At 40.2% G+C, this 25694-nt stretch overlaps 1 protein-coding gene across 1 annotated transcript in view; it reads right to left on the bottom strand.

Annotated features, from left to right (window-relative positions):
- The window catches only part of htra1b (HtrA serine peptidase 1b), a 45424-nt gene extending 22680 nt beyond the window's left edge, over positions 1-22744 (bottom strand). The window contains exons 1-3 of the mRNA XM_041210223.1: positions 21987-22744; positions 6732-6831; positions 5221-5425 (exon numbers count right to left, since the gene is read on the bottom strand). Of these exons, the coding sequence (XP_041066157.1) occupies positions 5221-5425; positions 6732-6831; positions 21987-22416 (735 nt within the window). The 5' untranslated portion in view covers positions 22417-22744. The remainder of the gene's footprint in view (positions 1-5220; positions 5426-6731; positions 6832-21986) is intronic.
- Positions 22745-25694: the final 2950 nt, after the last annotated feature.

Below are 25694 nucleotides of genomic sequence, written 5' to 3'. Positions count from 1 at the left end.
ATAACTTTTATCATGGTGATACAAAAAGATTACCTCAATTACACAACCACTGTCCTAATTTCTAAATTATAGGTCCTTGTTGCTTGTGCCATCTGGATATCTTAGTTTCAGAATCCTATTTTCAACAATGAAAATTTCTAATCATATTCTGTAAGTTAAATGTTTGGATCATGTTTATCAAAATTTTGTGGTTTGGCAAGTTCATAAATGTACACAAATTTACACTAATATAGAATCACTGAATAGTTGCAGCACAAATTTGGCCCATTGTGTCCTTATCAAGAGCAACTCTACTGATCCCACTAACTTACCCTTGTCTCATAATCTTACAAAATTTCTCCAGGGTACTCATCCAATTCCCTTTTGAAACTCATGATTGAACTTGGCTCCACCACACTCTCAAGCAGTGCATTCCTGGTTCTTGACATTTCCACCAATGGGATAATTTCTCTCTGTCTGCTCTGTTTGAGCCCCTCATGATTTTGAACACCTTTATCAAATCTCCTCATATACTTCTCTTCTTTAAGTAGAGCCTCAGCTTCTAAACTTCATTGGCAACTGAAGCTCACATCCATGGAACCATTCTTGTAAATCTTTTCTGCACGCTCTCCGAAGTCTTCTCAGTTTTCCTAAAAAACGATGCCCAGAATTGCACATAATACAACAAGGCCTTGTTGAGCTTTGTGCCACACAAAGTCGCTTCCCATTAACATTGATCGCTAATTAATATTCTGCATTTGCATTGCATTACTGCTTTTTCACATTAATGTCACCGTATGTTTGGACCTTGCCGTGTAACTTCCTTATTGAGCCTGCTCGGTTGAGGTGGGGAGCAGGCAATCTTGGGAGGTGGTTATGAGCTTCAGACAGGAAAGCCATCCAGATTTTTTACTTGTGCTGGCCCAGGTTGCATTGTCCAGTAGTCGTCTCCAGTGATCTTTTTAAAGATCACTGGTTAAACATTCATCACCTTGTGCAGTACAGACAGGTGGAGTGTGCACCACACCATTTTGTGAATCATGCAAAATGACAGATATCGCCTGTCACCATCTTAGTTATCTCGAATTGTTGTGGTATTATTTGTTAATTTTACCCATAAAATTCATTCATAATAAGCTAGAGCCAGTGATTATGAAGTGCTTTCTGCTGAGAAAGGACAACAAAAACAAGTTACACTTCAAATGAGTGCTCTGAAACTGGTGAACATGCAGGGGATATTGCTGGAGCTCTTGACTGGCCAGCAGCAACAGTGAGAACAATCATTAAAACTACTGATAAAGTAATAGGACAAAAACAAAAGTACCTGGAAAAACTCAGGTCTGACAGCATCTGCGGAGAGGAATACAGTTAACGTTTCGAGTCCGAATGACTTTTCATCGGAACTAAGGAAAAATAGAAAAGAGGTGAAATATAAGCTGCTTTAAGTTGTGGGGGGGGGGTGGTGGACAGGTAGAGCTGGATAGAGGGCCAGTGATAGGTGGAGATTGCCAAAAGATGTCATAGACAAAAGGGCAAAGAGGTGTTTGGTGAACTAACAACTCCTTTGCCTGCTGTTTTATCAAGTAGGAATCATCAGAGTGGGATTATGATGGACATGGAAAGGCTGCTAACCATCTGAATTGAACATCAAGCTCAACAACTCATACCTCTAAGTTCAATTCTTATTCAAGAAGGAGTTTGCACAATGATCATAAGACAGGCTCTGGTGAAAGTTCAAACATAGGACCATTTAATGTCAGTTGTGAGTGGTTTACAAGGTTTAACAAATCTGCTAACTCACATAACATTGTTGTAAGTGGTGAAGTTGCCAATGCCGATAAATGAATCCTTCAATAAAACATTTAGTGAAACCATTGAGAAAGGTGGATATACTCCTCAACAAGTGTTTAATAGGGATGAGACTCATTTATTCCGGAAAAGGATACCTTCCAGGACACACATTTCAAGAGAAGAAATGCCAGGTTTGCAAGCAGCAAAGGACATTGCTGCTTGGTTAAACTGCAGATGATTTTAACGTGAAGCCATGCTTGTGTACTATTCCCAAACACCTAGGGCAATGAAGAGTTATTCAAAGAGCAAGCTACTCGGGTTCCACCAGCTGATGACACTTCCTGCACTCGTGGATGCCCGGACACTTGATGCATCCTGGAGTTCCCACGTGGAACAAGGTGTGCACTAAATGGGATTGAGGTGCCCTGAAATGCCTCCATTTAGACTTAGCATTGTATATATTTCAGTAAGGACTACCATATGATTAATTATAGTGAACCCTAAACAACTGACACCCTCAAAAAGACAAATGCAATAAAAGGGCATTTACTGACAGTTCCAAATACCTTGCATTGTAATAATTACAAGCTTCATCCTGAAATTATGGAAACTCACAAGTTACAAACTTCAGGCAGCCTTCAATGCACCAAGTCTGCTAACAATTAAAACATGTGACATGCAAGTAAGCACAAGGTGGCAGCAAGTGAAAGAAACAGCTTTTGTGGAACGGAGATATCTTCATCCAACAATCATGGTGATAGGAAAACCACTCTGTTTCTGGGACTGACTGGTTGTACAGCTTTATCCCTGGGATAGAGTCGTTTCTCTGCAATATGGTGGCTGGGTAAAGAACTCTTCATTCTACCCTACATTCAGCCTACAGGTGCCCATTGTACTGGGTTCAACTGTGTAATTTCCTGCCTCCAACCTATTGCGTCATTCCCTTCATTGCAGAGAATTGAGACCAATTGTCCAGGAGTCTGTGGAATAACAAGTTGGTGTCAGGAACAATTGAAAGTTGGTAGTCAGGGAGAGCCCGGGGATGTGGGAGCACCTCCGGAGCCCGCAAGAAGTGGCAAGATTGAGTAATGAGGGCATATGGTCAGGGGTCACATGGTCAGGCCTCCAGAAATGCCAGAGTTCGCAGCCCCAGACATCTTTCACCATCAGTACATCAGGTATGAGTTAACATCCCCCTATCCATCCCAAGGACTTCATACATTAGCAGCTACATCACACAGGAGAGTCACAGAATGGGGACTGTGAAACATTAATCCCACTCCTGCACCCATGCCAATATCTGGCTGGGATCTCTAACTCTGCAGCAGCCACCTTGCCCTGTAAAGGCTGCCAGAGCAGTAAATCCTTAAGATCAGGACATTCACTCCTCAGTGGAAAAGGATTTTGGGATGGCTGTGAACTGGGATACTCAATGAACTCAAATCCACCAACAGGAGTCCAGGATCCAGCAAATCCCTGGTTAGGGCGAGGAAAGGAAGACTTCAGGAGATATAGCCAATTCCAGGCTATTTGGCTGATCCAGTTTATATAAAACGACATTTTGAAAGGACGTGCAAATAAAGGACAACTAATGCAATTCCCCTATGTGCCCCGACTGTACAAGTTCAATTAAGACTATTTCAATTTAGGGAGATATTTGTTAGTTATGGAATGAGTTATGCAACTCTTTGTTGCAATAATAATCAATCAACTGACAAAACTAGGTGCAAAACCAATGTGTAATTAAAGGATCATTTTCAGATTCATGTTTAATCAGCCTCTAATATCTCTTAAAGTGGATATTTAACCAGGTGTTTCACAGTCTCTCAAAAGAATAAAAACAATAAAAGGAAAGTCACTTTTATCTCGCATCCTGAGATTCTAGCATGTCCTAAAGCACTTTGTAGACAATAAAGCACTTTTTGAAGTAGGTTGATTGTTGCAATGTAAGAAATGTAGCTACCAATTTGTGCATAAGCTCCCTCAAACAGCAATATGATAATGACCAGATAATTTGAGAGATCTTTATTTCACAATGTTGATTAAGGGATAGATATTGACCAGGATATCAGGGAGAATTCCCTGGATGAAAAGGAAATTTTAGTCCATTCAGTAAACATGATACTTGCAGTTTAACTTATTAGCTCAAATTCTATTAAATCATTTTTAATGTTTACAAATGCACTACATTTCATCATATGCCTGCAGGAGCAATGCTTAAATCATGTTCTGCAGGAAGTACAATCTACCAATATCCTCCCAAATCGGCCAGCATTTCCTTAAGAAATTTAACTTGTTACATAATACATCAAGACAAAATCCAGAATTATTTGTGGGTAATATTAACTGAATTTATAAATAAATACTTGAAGCTGTAGGAATTGGTGGTGATGGTAAGCTCAAAATGGCTGAAGGCTGTATTTAAAAATTAAATGGGTCTCCAGAGTGATGCAGAGGCAGCAGACTGATATTTATGTTTCTGATCTCAAGAGTAGAATCTATTTTGTTACTAAAGGCTCACAATTAACTAAGTTATAACACCAGATAATGATAGAAATTATTATAAAATTAATATAAATTGACTAAGGAAACTAAGTGATGACTAAAAAGATAATTTACCACAATAGTAAATGTTTAAATGTGTGACCAACACCTGACTACCACCAACCCCAACTATGCCACCACCTGATCACCTCCAAACACCTAATCCCCCACCCTATCCTATCCCCTTACCCATTTGCCTTTTCTCCTAGCTTGTCAAAGGGGTTCGGACATTTAAACTTACCGGAATATGGCAGCTGGTGCTGGGGGCATGGCTTGGCTTCCCCCAACACTCCTACACTATAAAGGGAGGACTCCCAGAACAGGTACACTCCACATTTCTCAGGAGGCCCACTTCAATCCGGGCAAGAAATGTGGAGCTGCAGCGTAAGGTAGGAAAATAGGAGCAGAATAGCAATCTAATGGTGACTGCCACTCCGTGGAAGAGTCAGCCCCAGATGTTTGTGATTATGCAAATGAATTTTAACCGAAACTTCACACTAACCTCTTCAAATGTATTTTTGGTGCAATTTCCTAATTGCAGCTAAAGCAGAAACATATTATTTATGCAAACCAGCCAGCAAGTCATGTCCTCAGCAGCATTTAAATTTTATTAAGTGTGCCAACCTGCTATGTAATGCTATGCATCATATTGGCAGGTCATTTGTATTTATAAACAGAACAACTTTCTATGGAGTTCCACTGAACTTCTAACATAGTCTAACAATAAGACTGAATTTAGAAATCTGACTCTGAAAATGTGAAAGATTAGAGTTTTTAGGATATAGTAGGTCAATACTGAGAGAATCAGTAGCTTCTATTCATAGTGAAAAGATCTGTAAGAGATAGTAAATAATATTCATCATTAGTCTATGTGTTAACTAAAATGCCACAGAATAGATAACTTACCGGAGGGTCTATTTTAATTAAAGCAAGATCAGCTTTTTCGTCTATGTCCTTTATTTTGGCATTGTATGTGGCTCCACTCTTAAGCTCCACTTTCACTCTATGCTTGTTTGTAACCACATGTGCATTGGTCACTATCAATCCATCTTCAGACACAATGAAGCCTGAGCCACTTGCAACAGATAGTTCACGGTTTGAATAAGTTGACCTAAAATAAATGAATTAACAAATTACTTACAGAACTTTACTGGATTTGCTGACATAAACTTGACAAGAGTGGCATTAAATTTGTCACTGTTTGTTCCAGTATAACAATATAATGTTTGACTGCAAAACTTAATTAATTGCTTTAGCTCAGAAATTACCAATTTGCTCGACATTTTTCACACACAAATTACTTCTGCTTTACTGAATGCAATTAACTATTTAAAACTTTTATTTACATAATCTTTTATATTCGATATAGATTCTTATCCATTTATTTGCATGCAAGTATGATTTCCACCAATTAAATTATTCACAGCAGTCAGCCTTACAACTGAACATTGAATCAATATAAACTTTCCCTATAATATTTTGAGCTCTATTGGTTTGCTGCCTCTATCTAGATTAGTGGGAAGGAATGGCAACAACAACTTGGGTTTATATAACACTCAAGGCACTTACTCCAGGAGAGGTATACCACTGATATCAGAAGACTTTAGACAGTATAAGTCAGTGCTTCTTAATTGATTAGCTATTTCCCACTGATTGGAGTATGGGTATAGCATGACATGAAGGAATAGGGGGGAAAACGTCCATGAAGGATGCTCACTGCTGGCACAATTGTTCTTTCGATTTCAGAAATGAAATGATAAAGAAAGTATCTCTTTGCAAAGTTTGCTTTTGCTTGCGACCGCTTATCTGATTAAATTTCAAAACCCTTCCCTGTGATGGATATTGACAAGTGACAGCATGTTGTGGAAGGAAAATGTATACAGTTGAATGAAAGAATTGTATGGGGACTTATTAATAAACCAGATTTTTTATGCTTGATGGAATAGAGTTGTAATTTGATGACATGCAAGTAAATTTTACACTTTTTTATAGGAATGAGTCAGTAGGCAATATGTTCTAATTTATTTCCTGGAAAAATTGCCCATTATTTTTAGTTTTCTTGTTGCATGCAAAGAATGAAACTGAAGCAACCAACGTTTTGAAACTATTCAATTAAGGAACCAGAAGGAATGAAACTGCAAAAACATGATAAAGAATCTAACCTGATATTAAAGCTTTGAACTGAATGTTTAATTAATGTGCAGATAACATGCACGTTATCTATGTATAGTAATAGTTTAGGAAAACATCTTTGCACTTCTGCTGCATTGTCACAGCTCAACAACTTAGGTTTAGAAACATTTTCTCAATAAATGACAGCAAATCATTTCCTAGTCATCACTTGTCTGCAGAAATTTTATTAACAAACTGACTTATAGAGCAAATACACAAAGCAAATCAACAAAGGGCTTACATACCTACGAAAAAGTTCAATGTGAACCACAGCAGGAGCAATCTTATCCACCACATCTGCAATAAAATTATATTTATGTCGCAGGCTGTTTGGGTCATTCTGACCTGCAAGAAAAATTTAAACAAACAAATTAGACAACCGTGTGGCAACTATTGAAATAAATCAGCCTCCCAATTGCACTATGGCAGCCTGATATTAATGTGCTAATGAAGTGTCCCGCTTCTTGACAGCAGGAGCCCCACATGATATGAAACCCATCACCGTAAAGCAGTAATATGCTGCAGATTGGGGGTATTTCTACATTTCTTCATTTTTTAATGCCCTTGCCTTGCATGAGGCCACAGAGCATAAAAGCAACAACAACTTATATTTATACAGTGCCTTAAACATAATACCTAAACATAATAAAATGTCCTAAGGTGCTTCACAAAAGCATAAACTAAAATATGACATTGAGCCACATAGGGAGATACTAAGTCAGATGACAGAGGTCGGTTTTAAGGATTGTCTAAAAGGAGGAAAGAGAGATCAGGAAGACGGAGAGGTGAAGGGAGGATATCCAGAGCTTAGGGTTAGACAAATAAGGGCACAACCACCAATGGTGGAGAGATTTTTTTTATATTTGTTCATGGGATGTGAGTGGCGGTGGGGCATTTATTACCCTAATTGGCCTCGAAAACTGAGTGGCTTTAAGAATGCTGTAGGTCTGGAGTCACATGTAGGCCAGACCAGGTTTCCATCGCTAAACTAGATGGGTTTTTACATCAATCGACAATGGTTTAATGGTTACCATTAGACTTTTAATTCCAGATTTTTTTTATTGAATTCAAATTTCACCATCTGCTGTGGTGGGGTGCAAACCAGGGTCCCCAAAGCATTATACTGGGCCTCTGGAGCACTAGTCCAATGACAATACTACTACGCCACCGCCTCCCCTTCTGATTAAAATCATGGGTGCTGGAGGCCACAATTCAAACAGTGCCTGGGAGGATTGTGAAGTTGGAAGAGATTATAGAGATAGGGAGGGGCAAGGCCATGGAGCGATTTGAAAACAAAGGTGAGAATTTTAAAATCAGGCATATAAAGTAAAGAAGTTATGCTCACCCTTTATGAAACACTGGTTAGGCCTCAGCTGGAGCATTGTGACAATCTGCACACCAGACTTTACAACAAAGGATGTCCAGGCCTTGGGGAGGGTTCAGAGGGGATTTACTAGAACAGCACCAGGGATGAAGGGCTTTGATTATGCAGAGATATGCAAGAAGTTAGGGTTGTTCTCCTTCGAGGACAGAAGGTTAAGAGGAGATTTAATAGAGGCATTTAAAATTGAGCAGATTCCACTGGCAGAAGGAGCAGTAACCAGAGGATGCAGATTTAAGATAATTGGCAGAAAATACAGAAGGAAGTTGAAAATTTTTTTACGCAGTAAATCATGACAACCTGGAATGGCAGTGCCTGAAAAGAGTGCTGGAAACAGATTAAATAATAATTTTCAAAAGGCAATTGAATAAATACTTAAAAGGGCAGAAAATTGCAGGGTCACATGGAAGGAAGCAGGAGAGTGGGATTATTCAGACAGCTCTTTCCCGGCATGGGCACAACAGATCAAATGGTCTCTTTCTATGCTTTATGATTCCAAGTCCACAGCTCTCCTTCAAATCATGCCATGTGATCACAGAATAGATGGGGCATCGGTTTAACATCTTATCCAAAAAAAAGGGCCCCTCCCACAACGCACCACTCCCTCAGTACTCTGCAGATGCATCACACTAAATTGTGTGTTCAAATCTGACTCAGCAGTGAGGGTGGTGCCCCTGAGTCAAGGCAAAGACATTCCACATCTGGGTGAATCCAAAACCAACTCACCTCTCCATTGGCAAATTCTAAAAAGAAACTTTCCTTTTCCAATCCACATTATGTATTAAGTAATTTATCATTACTATTCATTAGTAATACCAAGAAATTCTACCAATCTCTCATTCCCTAATTCATTTTGATTAAAAGCATTATCTCCATCCATTGCTGTGTTTATTATCCTCTCAAAAAAAGTCCATCTCTCCCCAGACAAAAAAGTTCTCTGGCTGTCACCCTGCCTGGCCTTGCATCCAATCATCATCCTGACTTCATCTTACTGCCAAGAGAGTTCAGCACTTCGACAGGTGCTGCCTCCCTCTTATTGTTAAATTGCCTAACACTGCACAGCATGCAGCTATTTAGCTATAGGGGTGGGTTTTGGCCAAAATTTAGGAAAATTTTGACATTTGAACCAACTCATTTTAAAATTTACAAAATAATCTGGAAAATACAGTGTCAATTTGGTCCCTTTGAAGTTTCTCAGCAAAACTAAAAAACGTAATTTTTAATCGGTATTCCAAGTTACTGCATTGTTTTGAGCTTGGACTGGAAATGTGAATTTTGTTGTTGTTGCAGAGTTTTAACTTTGGAATATGTTTCCCAGTTTGAATTCTTTTCAAGAACAAAATTCCTAATGAAACCAAGAGCAACTGGGGAATTTTCTCTTCGCATGCAGAATGGATGGGCACAATTTATACCTTATCAACCACATGCATGCCTTTTGGTCTGTTTGCAGCAGTAAGTTTGAAACCTGAGTGCAACATAATAAAAGCTTACTAGCTTACAGAACAAAGTCAGGCAGAAATGCGCTTTACATCAACAAGCTCGCTGCACAGATATGTGAAACAGTGCCAGACAATTTACTGCAGTAAAAGTGCTATATAAATACACATTGCTGTTCTAACAGTAGTGGCGAGGACTATAAATAATGTGGTATGCATGATTACACTAGAGCTGGAGTATAAAGTAATTTGTTCCAAATCATGGAATAAACATACAATCAAGTGGTAAGCAGACTTTTTCACCAAAGCTGCGCACTTCATTCACCTACTAAAAACACAAAAATCATCACAGTGTCACAAAGCTATCATATTTTTCATAATATTATTGTGGGTTAATGTAAAGTAGGCTTGTATGTGTGTGTGTTTTTTACGTGTTTGTATGTGTGCATGTGCGTGGTTCTGTGTGTGGCTGATTTAGTTAAATTAAGATGGGTAGGTTGCAAGGTTTAAATTATCAAAAGAGTTAGTTGTAAAAATGTTTTTGAAATGCTAATGGGTAAGCTAAGTAAAGGGGAATTTGTAGTTTTAGATAACAGGAAAAATTGCTGGATTTTCAAAGAGACAAGGTTTTCAAAGGTTTTTGTGGCTAGCAAGATAAATAGGGCAAGGTTGTGTTGTCTAATTTTCCCAGAAGTGCTGAACATAATAACATGAAATATTTTTATATTATTGGAAAAGTAAATTCCAAAGACATGGGGGAACAATGGGATTTACAAATCAAACAAGGAGAGATATATTTAAAGAAGGGTTGAAGGCAGTGTGGTGTGTGGCCATGTGAAATCTGAAAGATACACCGTGTGAAACAGATTTGGGGGAAAAGCTTCTAATCACTTTGCAGAAGTCTGCTGTTCCAGGAACCAAAGTTGTGTTAAAAGCCTTTGGAATTCCACTGTCGAGTGGGTGCTTGTGGTAACCTTGTTGGGTTGTCTCTATAAATTTAAAATCTATTTTGGACTGTTGCCTTAAAAGGGGATGTGTAGTTTGGAGTCTAGTCAATTGTGAGTTTTGGGAATTGTTGTAATATTAAGTAACTGTGTAATTGTGTTTTATTCGTTTCTTTTGTTAATAAATGTTTTAATTTAATTTTTAAAATCTCTAAAAGGTATTAGTGGGCTCATTACTTCTGAATTCAGTGCATAAAACTTCTTGTAATAAATACAAATTGCAAAACTGTTGTGATAGTGTGGCCAAGTTTCTGTTGTGGATTTGATCAGCCTGGCAAATACCGCCTGCCGTATCTCAACAACAGCATTATCAGCTATAGCCTGAATAGAAAAAAATCATGCTTATACCGAAAGCTGCATGAAATTTGTTACTGAAACCACTACACATACACTGTCACTTACTGACCCAGCTTTTCCCATCATTGGTGCAGCCACTGCACAAATATATACAAATTTACCTGGTTCATTGTCTGTGGCAAGAATTTCCTCTTCTTGCTGGAGTGGGCCTAGTCTCAGAAAAATAGCAAGGTCTTCCAATGTTAGCACATTACCAACGAAGCCATGCTCCCTAGTGACACCACAAGCTGAAGACATGCTCCTTGAGGACAGTCTTCAGCTCAACAGGTGAGATTTTATTATGATTTTATATATTTTAAACAGTTGACACTTTTTAAAACTAATATAAAATTTTAAATACTTTTAACACTTGTATAACCGTTTTTACAAGTCTGCTGGGGTCTGTGCTTCAGGCATCAATGTCACCCAGCTCTTCTCCCTCCCAGCCCAGCTCTTCTTCCAACCATCACCTCCCCCACTCCCCCGGCTCCACTCTGGATGCCCAGTTCCTCACCCCCCCCTCTCCCTGCACGCCCCACACCTACTGACCCACCCCGGCTCCTCAGTCCTGACAATGTCAGGACACAATGTCGGATATTTTCTTCTAACCTGCATGGAATTTATTCTTCACGAATATTTTAGCCCTTCTTTGCTGACTTACACCCATGATTGAGGCTTAACTCTTTGCATGTAAAAATATCCTCGCAAGTTGAGGTCAAATAGGCAAAATTCTCAAAATAATGGTCCACTTCAAGCATCAGAACAGAAGAATCATCAATACGGGCTCTGGGTTTCAGTTGTGAGACATCCAGAAATTATGGTGACATTGTGGCCTTCAGTAGTGGCAAACATCTCAGCATTCGCTGCTATTGGGAAAGGAAAATGCAAGCCAATGTATTTTGATTTACTCCAGATTTGTGGTGCTTGGTTTGTTTCAACTTGTATTATCCTCATGATCTTTGAGCTGAGTACAGAAGTTCATCATGCCAAAATACTGATATTACCTTCAAAATGATATAAAATTGCTTGAAGTATTTTTTTTTAAATGAGGGGTTTTGCAAAGCAGGCTCCTCGTGATCTTTAACAATAATGCAACTGTTCAGATTAAATAATAACTTTCTTCCAAAAAAGTACTAGAATGTAGCCCAACACTGGGTGAGGTTTGGCTCAACAACACTATGACACAGAAGGTTAGCATTTACTAGCCTCGAAAATATGTTTTTAAATAGCACTAAGCCTCAATCCAATCATAGAAAAAAGTATTTTCTCAATGTCTGTTTGGTTGACCCATCCCGCCATTTTCCGTCAATTCTTATTCAACAGTAGTCATTATAAATTAGAATACCGTTGAATCAGTCTGCAGAAAATTCATGGTCATTTAGTATTTGGCAAATCTACTAACTTCCATTGCAACTTGAACATGAAATATTTCTGATATTATCTAATGCATCGGAAACGTCAGTGGTCCTTCATGCTCAATCCACATGATTCAACTAATTTATAAACTGGGGTAATGATTGTCCATGTGCCACGAGGTGCAACAAAATCAAACTATTTATGCAGATCAGGCTTACAATGTCAAACATAGTGCACAGAGAAGATCTTCCCCTAGATTTTCAGGATACTATTGACTTGTCTAACTGGTTGGCATTTTGTTATATTATGTTTTTGCATAGCTGCTTATCAGATATCTGTAAAGAAAACCTGCAGATAGTCCTCTCAACAATTTGGCAGTTATGATTGCCTTTGAAAAAAACATTCCGCTAAATTATAACAAATAAGGCTGTAAAACAGGCCCAGAGAAGAGAGGCTTTTATTCAATCAAATTATTTTTGCATACTTTGCTAAATTATAATATTGCTGAAAAAAGAGACTTCTTGTCAAAGCTTTTCATGTTGCACTCATCAGGGTAATTCGCAACAAAATGCCAATGTCAGGGGAAACAACATATTTACACTGTATGAGAGGAGAGTGCTGATTGGTTGCCAAGTGGACTCTGATTGGTAGAGGCATTGCCATGGAGAATGCACCTGTTGATGGTGACTGACAATTAACTGCCGAGCATTGTTTGGAATTTAAACCAGGCAGCTTGACTCTGATTTGTCAAGGCATTGCCACAAGGAATGAACCAGTGAATGGCTGTCACTTATTTTGTTCAGCTGAAACAGGCTCAATGTGTGTACATATTCTTCCTGTATGCAAAGAACAGGGCCCTATGTATTAATGTATGTAGTTTTGAATACACACAAATGCACCACCCTGCGAGCCTGACTGACAATCTTAAATTAGTTGTCAGCGTAACTCTTAGCAAACTGAGGAATATTTAGTAAATATTGCCCAATCGTGGAATCATATCTAATGTTGGGTATTCAGTTTTGAAAGCACGGGCTGGTTGGGTACAGTCCATACCTTGCTCCTTGCGAACAGCGGAAGGAACATTCTGTTTGATGCAAAACGCCAGTCTTTGGGCTCCCAGTGTGGTGCATTTGCGTGTTTTGGAAGCTATTTATGTTAATACACAGGGCCCTGCCTTTGCAGACAGAAAGAACATGTGTGCACATTGTGCCTAAACAAAAAAAGTGACAGGCATTCACTGATTCATTCCCCTGGGCAATGTCTTGACCAATCAGGGTCAAGCTGCCTGGTTTAAATTTCAAACAATGCTTGGCCGTTAACTGTCAGTCACTGTCAACTGGTGCATTCGCCATGGTATTATCTCTACCACCAGAATCCACTTGCCAACCAATCAGTATTCTCCTTTCATACAGTATAAATATGTTGTTTCCCTGGACATTGGCATTTTCTTGCGAATTGTCCTGATGACTACAAGACAAAAATTTTCAGCAAAAAATCCCTCTTTTCAGCAATACTCATGTTCTGTACTACCAAAAGACTATAAATTATAGTATCTTGCCAGTCACATATGGCATTATGGGAAGGATGGTGGGCTGAGTCTCTGGAAAGGTGTCATATATCATAATGCTTCCCTAATTCCATGTGAAGCTCACGGTGTCACTCAGATTGGGAAATATCCCAGGCAATATACCCAAAAGCTGGGTTATAACATATTTGATGAAGTCATCCTTATTGATAGAGTCCTAAGTCAGTAGGTTACTTCCTCTTTTTGGGAGGAGGACAAGTAGAGAAAGAACTGAGAGGAATATGAGAGCTTTAAGAACCCCAGCACCATCATTCAAATCAGGGACATGGCCAGAAAGTTTGGATAGAGTGCCTCATTGGCTACAGTTAATCAGGGCAAGGCACTTCCAAATTTAATATCAGAGTGTCTACTTCAATCTAGGTATTTCTAACAAAACATGTTAGAAATAGTTGGCAAAACCTCAAGTCTATACACAATCTGTTTGTTCAGCATTTATATTTCAGTGGCACTAACTTCTCTCTCACACACAAAACCCAATTAAATTGGAAATACATGCATAAATGATACTTCATTTTATATGTTAACCATGTTAATTAATGAATTGGACAGAAGTTGAATGCAAGATATGCAAACGATAGTCAGAAGTTTCAGTTCATCCTTCCAGTAAATTTACTATTTCAAAGTCCAGCTTTAAAAAGTCAAGTTAAGATTGAATAGTATCTACTCACTAAAACCACTCATTGGAGTTTATTGTTTTCTTTATTGATGCCGCAATAATTTTCAGCCAGATACTTATAGCTCTGACTCTGATACACTTGAAAGATTTTCATTTTTACCATCTGGGGTGTATAGGAAGTCTTCACTTAACATAATTAATTGGAGCCTGGAAAACGGGACTGTTAGATAGTGCAATAGCTGAGCATTTTGTTATACTATCCTCACTGCTGGGGATGTGTTCATGAGGCTGTTCAATAAGGGCTGCCTGCAGTTGAAAATGTGTCAGTATTAATCATTGCAATTCTTAACAGGAAGATACCAATGAAGCTGGGGTGGAATTCTCTTTCACACTTCATTTGAGAAATTAAGAATTGATGAATTGAAGAATGTTGTGACACATTTTTGGAACACCGAAAGTTGATTTTGAGGAAGCTGAACGACTTGAAAGATTGCTCCATGAGTACATCATATTTAGATAAAAATGGAGTGTGCACAGTATATACTTGGAAAAAATGTCATTGGTAGGGGAATTCAAATTTATCAAAAAGGACTGGCACAATTACAAATGAAGCTTACACATTTGGTTGAAAGCAAATAAAACAGCCGCTGAGAATAAAGTAAATGTTTTCCTCATTTTGATGGGGCCAGTTGCTTTTCAGGTGGTGTCAACCAATGCTGCCCACAGGACCCAGATCTATGGATTATTCTGAAACTAAATGAAATTCTAGGCTCATATTATGCCACAGAAATGTTATCAATGGCTTTAACAATGCTATAATTCTTTGAAAATTCCTTTAGACCAAGATCATCATCACCTTCAGTTTCGTGATGGCCTGTCCAAATACTTTTCTATGGTAATAGGCCTTGAAGGTTGCAATCACCCCTTGATCCACACACTGAAAATAGAGGTAATGTAGGTTGGTAGGAAGATCACTTTAACATTGTCACTGAGGTCATCAAGAGCTGTAGGATGCCCAGGAGGAGCAGTGCTTTGCTGGCAAGATTATTTGCTGAACAATAACGCTCGACAGCTGGACAAGAGTAGGATGTTAACCAATCCTCAAATATTGCTTGGGTTACCCATGCCTTCTTAGCTGCTCTCCACACAACAGGTAGCTGAAGGCTCATTTAGGGAGGCACCAAACACATTGAGAGACTTTGTCGGGAACATTGCTATGACACAGCAGTTTGTAAAGGCTGAGCTATTTAAAATCCTCAGAAGGGGTCTTTAAACAACCATCGTAACCTATATTTTTAATTGGTATGTTTTGAGTTCCAGCTCTAGATTCATGAATAAGGCCACCAGTTCTCAAGGGGTTTTTATATCAAACTAAATGAGACATTTATTAATTTACAACAAATTAAACACAAACACATGGCTACAAACTAGTCCTATCAGAATTTTTAACCAATTCCCAAACTAATCTCCACCAAGGCAACAATAACCAATAGAATTAAAGAGACAACAGGCAAAGCATTTTTCACCTTACGAAGTGGTAGATTTACAGGCTTCGATCTTACACGCCTTTGACCTGCACACACAAAATTCCTTTCTGTTATACCCAGCTGTCCCTTTGAATGTAAATTCTCATTGTATCATCAGGCCCTTTGAACCCCTTTCATAGTACCAATTTTATTAGTAATATAAACATTGCTTGGTGTCTCCTAGCTAGGTGCAAGGTTTCACCACCCCCCCGCCCCCAGTCTTTGAATGATTTATGTAACAAAATGCAAATGCATCCTTTACCTTACTGTTTACATCTCAAAACTACTAGACATCAAAGCACCCAGACTGGATGGCTTTAATCCAATTAATACACACAGACTAAACCTCTATTTAAAAAAAATTCCAATAACATTATATACATTAATATCTCTTCATGACAAATGTGCAAAGGCGAAGTCAAGCCGGAGAGAGCACAAACCTCCAAACAACCCTTCAACCAAACCTCTCAAGCACCACCTACTCCATATGTAGCGAGTCTGCAAGTCACACATTGGACTTATCAGCCATCTCAGAACCTATTAACCTGGAGTGGAAGCAAGTCATCCTCAATCCCAATGGATTACTTAAGAGAAAAATCTTGTTCTTTGAATATCCTTTCATTGCACTGGGTGTTCAGGCAATCCTTTACTGTTTTAAACCTCGTATAATTGTTTCTTCTCTTAAAATGTATGCCCTGGGAGGCATCCTTTTCCAGAATAAACCGGTTTCATTCACATTAAACACTTGTTGGGGAGTGTATCTACCCTTCTCAATGGATTTCATTTAATGTTTTAACAAAAGATTCAGCTGCTTTATCATCAGCATTGGCATCTTCCCCAATTACAACAATATCATGCAAGTTAAACATTTGTTGCACCTTGCAAACCACCCAAAACTAGCATTAAATGGCTGTATGTTTGAACTTCCACCATATTCTGTCTTAAGATGTATAAACTTGTAGCTTTTTCTTGAATAGGCATTAAACTAAGATGCATGAGGCATTGAGTTTGATGCTCAATCAAATTGCCAGCAGTCTTTCCATGTCCATCATAATTCCACTCTGCTTATTTCTACTTAATCTAACAGTAGCCAAAGGAGTTGTTAGCTTACCAAACTCTATTACTTTATCAGTGTTTTTAATAATTGCTGAAAAGAGAGACATGCCATCAAAGCTTTTCGTCTTGCATGATTCAGGACAGATTCATAAGAATACCAATGTAAAGGGAACAACAATTTATACTGCATGAGAAGAGAGTGCTGATTGGTTGGCAAGTGGACTCTGATTGATTGAGGTGTTGCCTTTTCTGACTTTTTAAAAGAACGAGGGGCAATTTCTCTTTAAACAATTTCCCTTGAAACAAAAAGTCCTGGTAGGTATTCTGGCCTTCTGACACTTTGTAACATAGGCTTATGACCTTCATGGATATAGACACTATCTTGCAGCACCCCCTATTGGTGTTTTGGTATGCCAACAATTCTCCCTCAGGTGTCCAGACTTTCCGCACTGACAACACACTGGGTGGGCGACTACTGGTTTACCATCTTGGTTCCTTCTTTTAAAAACTGGGGACTGATCTGTTCTTCACTACTCCCCTTTACTCTCAGGCCTATTTCGGCTTCATTTACCCCCCTCCTACCTCTCACTAGCCTGTAAGAATTACCAGATCTAAATATACTTTGAGTTAGGGGGTCTGAGTGTTAATATATAGTCAATGCTATGGAGGTTGGTTGTCTGGCTTTGAGGGACCCCTCCACATGGGCCGTTATGGAAATGGGAAGTTAATTTTTGAACTCAAGTAGAATCACATCTCTGAGGTTCTCATAGTTGGAGTCTATCTCATAAACAACTTGCTTTCGACTGTTGGGTAACACTTTTGAACTCGATGCAAGTTTGCATCAAGTTCAGAATTTTCACTGGTAATCCTCCTGTACCAGCTCGCATGCACTCAGGATAGCATTTTTGGTCATGTCAGTCTGTCAAACTCTTGTTGGACAATAGAGAATAAACCTCATGGGCCTTTGCTATTAATTTACTTTGCAGTAGAAGGGTCAAAACCTCTGTTGGCCACTTGAACTTCTTTACAAGCTTTTCAGATGAGACAAAAAATACTTCCACATGCCCGTCATCAAACATTGCTATCAGCTGTAAGTGCTTTAAGAGCTCAACATTTAGTCCTGAGCTAGGGGCAGTTACCTCACTAGTGATGTCCTCACTGGGTACAGTGGACCTTTCTCTACTCAGTTCCAGCTGCCTTAATTCCCTTTCTTGCTTTTCCCTCTGGAAAGCTTGCTCTCTCTCCCTTTCCTGGAATTCACTTTCCTCCTTCCTTTCCTCTCTCTCTTTTCCCTTTTTTTTGGAATTATCTTTACCTTTTTTCTTGTCTTGCTCTTTCCATTGTGTTTTAAAACTTGAAATTCTCACTCCAAACTCCACTGCTTCTATCTTTGCCCATGCTAGTCTGTCCATTTCAGATTCCATGCCCTAATCTCCTGATCTTTAGATTCAATAGAAAAACGGGCAGTCACAAGTTTTAGGATTTTGGATTTTCTAGCCTTTGGGCAAGCACCTGTTTCTAAATGCTTGGCTGTGCTCCCTAACTCTTCAATGGATAAGGCTTGTACACTGCCCCAAGTATTTCACTCTGTTCTATGCAGACATTTTAAGTATCTAATACTGTAAACCACAAGAAAACATGTATGGAAGTTTTTAAAATACTTCTAGGGATCAAGTTGATTTCCTGCTTCCAATTTCTCATTTTTCTATGGTTTCCGTTATGGATGCAGGCCCCAGATCTCTGTTTCAATCAGGTGAGGAAGGGTTGAATGGCTCCTCTCTTTCCCTACTCTAATTTGGCTACAGTACATTTTTTATAAATGATATGCTAACCAATTCAATTAGTGCTTAAATGTAATGTACTATGACTATAAGAGACACAAGCACAGGTTTCCTTCAGTTTTCTTTTCAAAAAAGAGTTGTATTCATTGTACTTAACTTGTCTAAGAAAAATAATAAAAACACTCAAATTTTCACACTCTCATACACACAGGTTTACAAGTACAAAAATTGATTACAAAGTTGGAGGATAGATTAAGGGATAATTTTAGAGTCCAATAAAGATTGAAGTGATAAGGTTCCTGTAGGTCCTCAGTGGTCCTTCTGGTTTCCGTGTCAAGGTGGACAATTTACCTGTTCTGCAGACAACAGCTGCTGGGTTGAGTTCTTTTTAAAATCACTGTCTGCGGCACATGGATAGTCAAACAGCAGACAGGGTTCGAGCTTGCAAGATAGATGGAGGGAGAGAGAGAGAGAGAACAAAGCCTAGACAAAGGTTTTGCCACTTCAGAGTCTTTTCAGCTTCTGGTAGGGAAATAAAACTGCTTCTTAAACACAAAAAGATTTAGGTGGCTTGTCACATGATCCCCTCTCACTCCAACAGGCCAATGACCCAAATATGATCATGGCCAGAGAATTCCAGGTGGATTGGTTCAACTTGATTAGATTATGACTAGGGTTGATTCCTTTCTCAGCCGGAGGTCATTGTTTAAGGTGATTACATCTAATGCAGAGACTCCACCCAGGTGATTGTCAAAATGTTCTGTTAGTGAGTTAGGAGATAATTCCAGTTACGCTCCTTCACAGTAATTGGCTCTGCTGGGGTATTCGGCAGGTTGGCTCCAATTAATGGCTTTGCAATTTATCAGGATCAGTGATGCAAACTTTCAATCAACTTAGAAGCTATGGTTTCAAGTTACTGGAATGTGGATTTTAAAAAAAGACGGAAGCCAATCAGTGGTTTCCAGCCAGTGAATTCATAAGTCATTTTTTAAAATATAAAACATGGTTTTGTAACCATAAGATTGATGAATAATACCACATAATTCAAGACAACCAAGATGGCGCTAGGGAGATAACTGTTGTTTTGCACAGTTCACAAAATTCCACAGCGCACACTCCACCCGCCCATACTGTACAAGAAGGTGAGTGTTTAGCCAATGGTCTTTAAAAGGATAACTGGAAACCACTGCTGGACAGCACAACCTAGGTCCAGCACAAATAAAAATCTGGACTGCTCTAATCTGTCTGAAGCTCAAACATTTCCCAAGATTGCCTGCTCCCCATCTCACCCAAGATTCAGCTCTTGCAGGCTCAATTTGGGAGTTACACGGGAACATTCAGGCATACAGTGACGTTCACGCGAAACAGCAGCAGTGCAATGCAAATACAGGTCATTGTTGGAGATTGATATTAATGCAAAATGATGTCGCGCACGATGGTGTTACGTGAGGACTTCCTGTTATCTGGCAGAGTGGATCATCCACACTGTTATAATTCTATTGAAATTAGTGGAACAAAATAACAAATACACAGAATGCACAGCACAGAAGCAAGCCATTCAGCCCAACAGCTCTGTATGCTGATTTTATGCTCCATCTGAGCCTCCTCCCACCTTACATAATCTCACCTTGTCAACAGATCCTTCTATTCCTTTCACTCTCATGTACGTATCTACCTTGCCCCTTAGGCAGGTTATATAATGGGCAGGCATTCTGCCAACTTACCATCAAGTAGTGGACAAAAAACCTACTGTCTTTTGTGCACAATCATCTTGGTTCCCATCAGCTTTAACACAAACATTCTACAACAATGCCACAATTAAACTTGCGGAAAATTCATAAGCCGTAAAGGAACAAAATTTCATTGTGGTACCAGAGCACTTATTCACCAATTTATGCATTGTATAGTGCTGGGATTTGGAAGACAGAGTAGGCCCATTGCCATAGAAAATATTTATGGACTTGACTTTGTGAATAAAACAAGTCTTAGAAAAAATCTTGAAATGCAACAAAAACATCCTGAATGATTTGCAAATGAAGACCACACATACATACACTCACACACACACACATCCACACAAACACAGCCTCTCCTCTCAATTCAACCACATTTAATTCAAATTTTTGGACAATTCAATTTTAGCAAAAAAGGACTAAATTATCAGGAGTAATCTACAGTTGAAACAGTTTCATTCTTCAACAGCATTAGGATTTGATGCTCAAACATAATCCTTTACAGGCATATACACACATAAACTGATCACAGTACAGTACAGTACACGTTTAAACACAATGGGGCAGAACTTCCAAGGAGTGGCAATCACAGTCGAATTTTTACTTACCTTAGTCGGGAGCTGCACATTTCTCACCTGACCTTCTGACTCGGGCCTGGTGAGAAATATGCAGCATACCAGATCCTGGGACTCTCCTGTGCAGGTCAGCAGCATCAGGGAAAGTAAACCCACGGCCCCTTTTTACTACACTTTTATTCTTCTGACTAGGAGTGTAGCTGGAGGAGTTGGAGGGTAGGGGCTATCAGTGCCATAGTTACCCAGGAATTAGAAGTGGTTTTAATCCTTCTAACATTTCCTGGGTAACTATTCTGCTAAGAGAATCAGAAGCATCTGAAGTCTCTGATTTAAATCGGAGCATCGGATGGTTCCAGGTGCAGGGTATTTGTCCATCAGAAATTTAAATTTCCCAGGCAACTGGTATATAGTCCTTGCCTGGGAACTTTCGGGAGTCCCCAGTGCATCTTCTGGGCTACCTCCCAGGTTTGACTACACCCCACCCGCCCCTCCGGTATGGAAGTTCTGGGCCAATATGATATATAGAATATCAGATTATGGCTCACTAGAAAAAGTGTGGACTTATTCTTATGTGTAGATAAGAATGCTGAACGCACAATCACTAACACAAGGTGTAACATAACTATGAAATAAAATATATGATAAAAGATTAGTCTGTTGTCAACCCACTAGTAATATATGGATATGCCTATGTACTATTTACTTATATGCAGACATTGTCCACTAGTCCACATATTTATCTTGTTATATATGGTCAGGATTTTACCAAGGCTCCTTCGACAGCAACTTCCAAACCCAAGACCACTACCATCCAGAAGGTCAAGGGCAGCAGGTAGATGGGAATGCCACCATCCTGATTTGGAAATATATCTCCGTTCCTTCACTGTCGTCAAAATCCTGGAACTCCTTCCCTAACAGCACTGTGGGTGTACCTACACCACATGGACTGCAGTGGTTCAAGAAGGCAGCTAACCACCACCTTCTCAGGGGCAACTAGGGGTGGGCAATAAATGCTGGCCCAGGCAGTGAAGCCCACATCCCATTAATGAAGAAAAAGGAAATGCTTATCAAGTGAAAATTAACACAATTGTCCACATCCCAGTGGGTTCTCTTACCCAGTCCGCAGGCTCCTCTCTGGATGAAGATGACAGGCGGTTGGTTGAATGTCTGTGCCCGCCGGCTTGCCGCCTTCAGCTCGCACACGTTGCGGTAGGTGCTGCCATCGCTGCCGCACACCGGCTCGCTGCTGGCACACACGCACACGCCCTTGATCCGCCGCTTGGCCGGGTTGGCCGCCGGCGGCACCGAACACTGGAGCCCCTCTCCGCATCTGGCCTCGTCCCAGCGGCCGCCGCAAGACTCGCCCTCAGCGGCGCCGCACAGCTGGCAACAGCCGCAGGAGTCCAGCACCAGCCCTGCCTGGCAGACCGGGGGCAGGTCGGGGCACTGGGACACATCGCACATCTGGGAGCAGCTGGGGGAGCGCCTGGTAATCCTGCCATCTACCAGCAGCCAGCAGGTACACAGCACTGCAGTTAGCAGCATCTTCAGCAACAGCAACTTCACAAACTCTGCAAGACAAAGTGCAGTAAAAACTGCTCCTTATTAATACAGCTTCTTTCTCAACACTTTTCAGAAACTTGGAAATCAACAGCGAAAAGCAGCTCAAAAACTCATCGCCATTTGGGGGGGGGAAAGTTTTTGCATTAAGATCTGAAAAAATGTTATTTTCCGTTGTCTGCGAAACGAACAAGGGACCGTCCACTTTACCCGGAGGTCCAATTTCATAACAGCGAGAGTGGCTTCTTTATAACAGTCCGAGGGATCAAACTCTCCAGGCACAACACAACACCCGCCCGCATTCATTGGTCTGCTCTGGGTGACGAGCTCTGCCTCTCAATCACCGCCCCAATCCGCCCTCCTCGACGCAGCATCCCAGCTTTCTTGCCCGTCAATTAACTTAAAAATTGAAGACACCTTACATAACTAACTATTGTAATTATTACTACATGCTGTTAAATGGAAAGTGTTAAAATCGCCCCAGTATACTGGTGACTAAACTTTTATGCCATTTATCTTTTCCTTCTAGTTTGGGCATAGCAGTTCCTCTCCAAATGATCCTATTAATCTTCCTGAAGCCTGTACTGCACAACAGAATACTAGATGTCTGATCTTGTAACTTTGTGAAGGCAATTCCATTTATTTTATTGCTGAGCTTTAGTTTGAAAAACAACTTGTAAAATAAATTTGTCTTAATGGGGGAGGGGGTGGGGGGTGAATAATACAACGGTACTATAAAAAAAAACTGCGAATGCTGGAAATCCAAAACAAAAACAGAATTACCTGGAAAAACTCAGCAGGTCTGGCAGCATCGGCGGAGAAGAAAAGAGTTGACGTTTCGAGTCCTCATGACCCTGCTGAGCCTTCCCAAACCTTTCCCCACTGTGATCCCATTCTGAAACTTGAAAATTGCTGTAAATCCAGAGTGAGGCAGGTGGGATGGAGACCTGAGAGAGCAGAAGGGGAATTGGTAAAAGAACCCCAGCTTTTGCAACAAAATAAGTCACCTGCCTTTTCACTGGCTTCTTTGAAGCAGGGATCAGGCCTCAAAGATCAGTCAGTGAGGCCGCATCCAACATGGGGCGGTGGGGGGGGGAGAAATGCTGATTTAAAGAGGCCTCACAGCTGTTAGCATTCAGTCTGAGCTCCTCAGCTCAAAATCTCATCCCGTGATCCCACTAGGGGTCGCAAGGCACAGAGTAGGAAGCCCTGTAACACAGTATTCAAGAACTTTTTTTTAATAGATGGAAATTAATTAATTACATAAGATGTCAAGAAATGTCTGTACATTTTTTGGGCTGCTCTCCTAAAAATAATCTCACCCCTTTTTGTGCCACAACATGGTATCACTGCATAACACTTCTGCACAGCATCAAAATATTGCAGATGCTGCAAATTTGAAACAAACAAAATATACTGACACCAAATCCAGCACCATCTGTGGACAGAGAAAACTGAGTTAACATTTCACGTTGTGACCTTCACTCCAGCATGTTTGGCTAATTCCAGTATAGTGTATTTTAAAAGAAATTGTCATCCGTCCTAAAAATGATTGGAATATTTGCAGTAGAACTTGCACCACGTGCTAACATGTTGCAGCAACTGTACCAGCCTCCTACTATGAATGGTCCTTTATTATCCTATTTACCAAGTTAACAATAGTTATTGTGCTTCCTCTTCTGAATGCTCATATTTCAAAATCACCAAAGAACTGGATGTAAATGGCAGTGCCAGTCCGTATCATTTGTAATAGCTAAGCTGTGAAATATTAACCCTTGCTGCCTATGCAGCTAGTATCTGATCTAACTATAAATGCGAGGAGCTCATGGACTACTTTGTCGGTAAGTTCGAGACCACTCGATCAGCTGCCCTCTGCCATGCCCTTTCCTTCCACTATCCGACCGAGCTAAATCTCTTCTACAGCATCCCCCCTCCCTCTCCTGAACTCCCATCTTTCTTCAGTTTTTCTCCCATCTCCCCTCATACCCTTTCCAAACTTACCTTGTTCATGAGACTCGCCTCCTGCTCCCAAACCCTATTCTGTTGTATTCTATTCATTAAATTGCTGAACTTGCCCTGTTGGCCCCCATGTTAGCTGATATTGTGGATGGTTCTCTCCTCAGGTCTCCTCTGTCCTTTAAATTTGCCATCATCACCCTTCTAAAAAAAAACCCTTGACCTCATTGTCCTTGCAAAACACCACTCCATCTCCAACCTCCCTTCTTCCTCAAAGTCATTCAGCATGTTATCACCTCCCAAATTCATGCCCATCTATCCTGGAATACATATTTAAATCCCTCCAATCAGATTTCCACCTATGCCACAATACAAAAATGGTTCGTCAAATGAACTTGTGTGTGACTGCGATAAGAGTAAACTATTCCTCCTAATCTTTTTCCATCTGTCTGAAGCCTGTGACACAGTTGATACACTATTTTCCTTCACTTTTGCCACTGTTGTCCAGCTGGTTGGGATTGTTCTCACCTGGTTCCATTCTTATCTATCATTTGCAATGGTTTTTCTTCTTGCTCCCATACAGTCACCTCTGGTGTCTCTCTCCTTGGCTCCCTCCTATTTCTCATTTACTGCTGGCCCCTCAATGACATCATCCGAAAGCATGTGATGACTGAAGCCATCGTTTTCAGTCCCCACATGAAACTCTGTTCCTGAGCTACCAACTCCATCTCTCCCGCTGGCAAGTCTGTTCACAACCTTGGTGTCATATTTGAACCCGAGATGAGCTTCTGACCACACATTCACTGCAAAGGCTGCCTATTTCCACCTCTGCAACATCACCAAGCTTGGCCTTAGCTCACCCGCCGCTAAAACACTTATTCCTGCTTTTGTTACCTCCAGGTTTGATTATTCCAATGCACTCATGGCTAGTCTACCACATTCTACCCTCCATAAACTTGAGGTCATCAAAACTCTGTGGCCTGTGATTTAACTCGTACCACATTCCATCCATCAAACTCCCTTGAGCTAGCTGACCCAAATTGGCTCCTGGTGAAGGAACATGTTGATTTTAAAATTCTCGTTCATGTTTTCAAATACATCCATGGCCTGGCCCATCATTAGCTTTCTAACTTCCTCCAGGCCCTAACCATCCTCGACATCTGCATTCAGCTAATTCTCAGCTTTTGAGCATCCCTGATTTTAATCACTCCACCACTTGCCTTCAGATCCCTAGGACCTAAGCTTTAGAATTCCCTCTGTACACCTCTTCCAAACTCTACCTCGCTTTCTGCCTTTAAAACACTCCT

This window comes from Carcharodon carcharias, chromosome 17 (genome assembly GCF_017639515.1).
Source record: "Carcharodon carcharias isolate sCarCar2 chromosome 17, sCarCar2.pri, whole genome shotgun sequence".
NCBI classification, from domain to species: Eukaryota; Metazoa; Chordata; class Chondrichthyes; order Lamniformes; family Lamnidae; genus Carcharodon; species Carcharodon carcharias.
The sequence above is the reverse complement of the archived record's forward strand: the minus strand, read 5'-3'. Positions and strand labels throughout refer to the sequence as shown.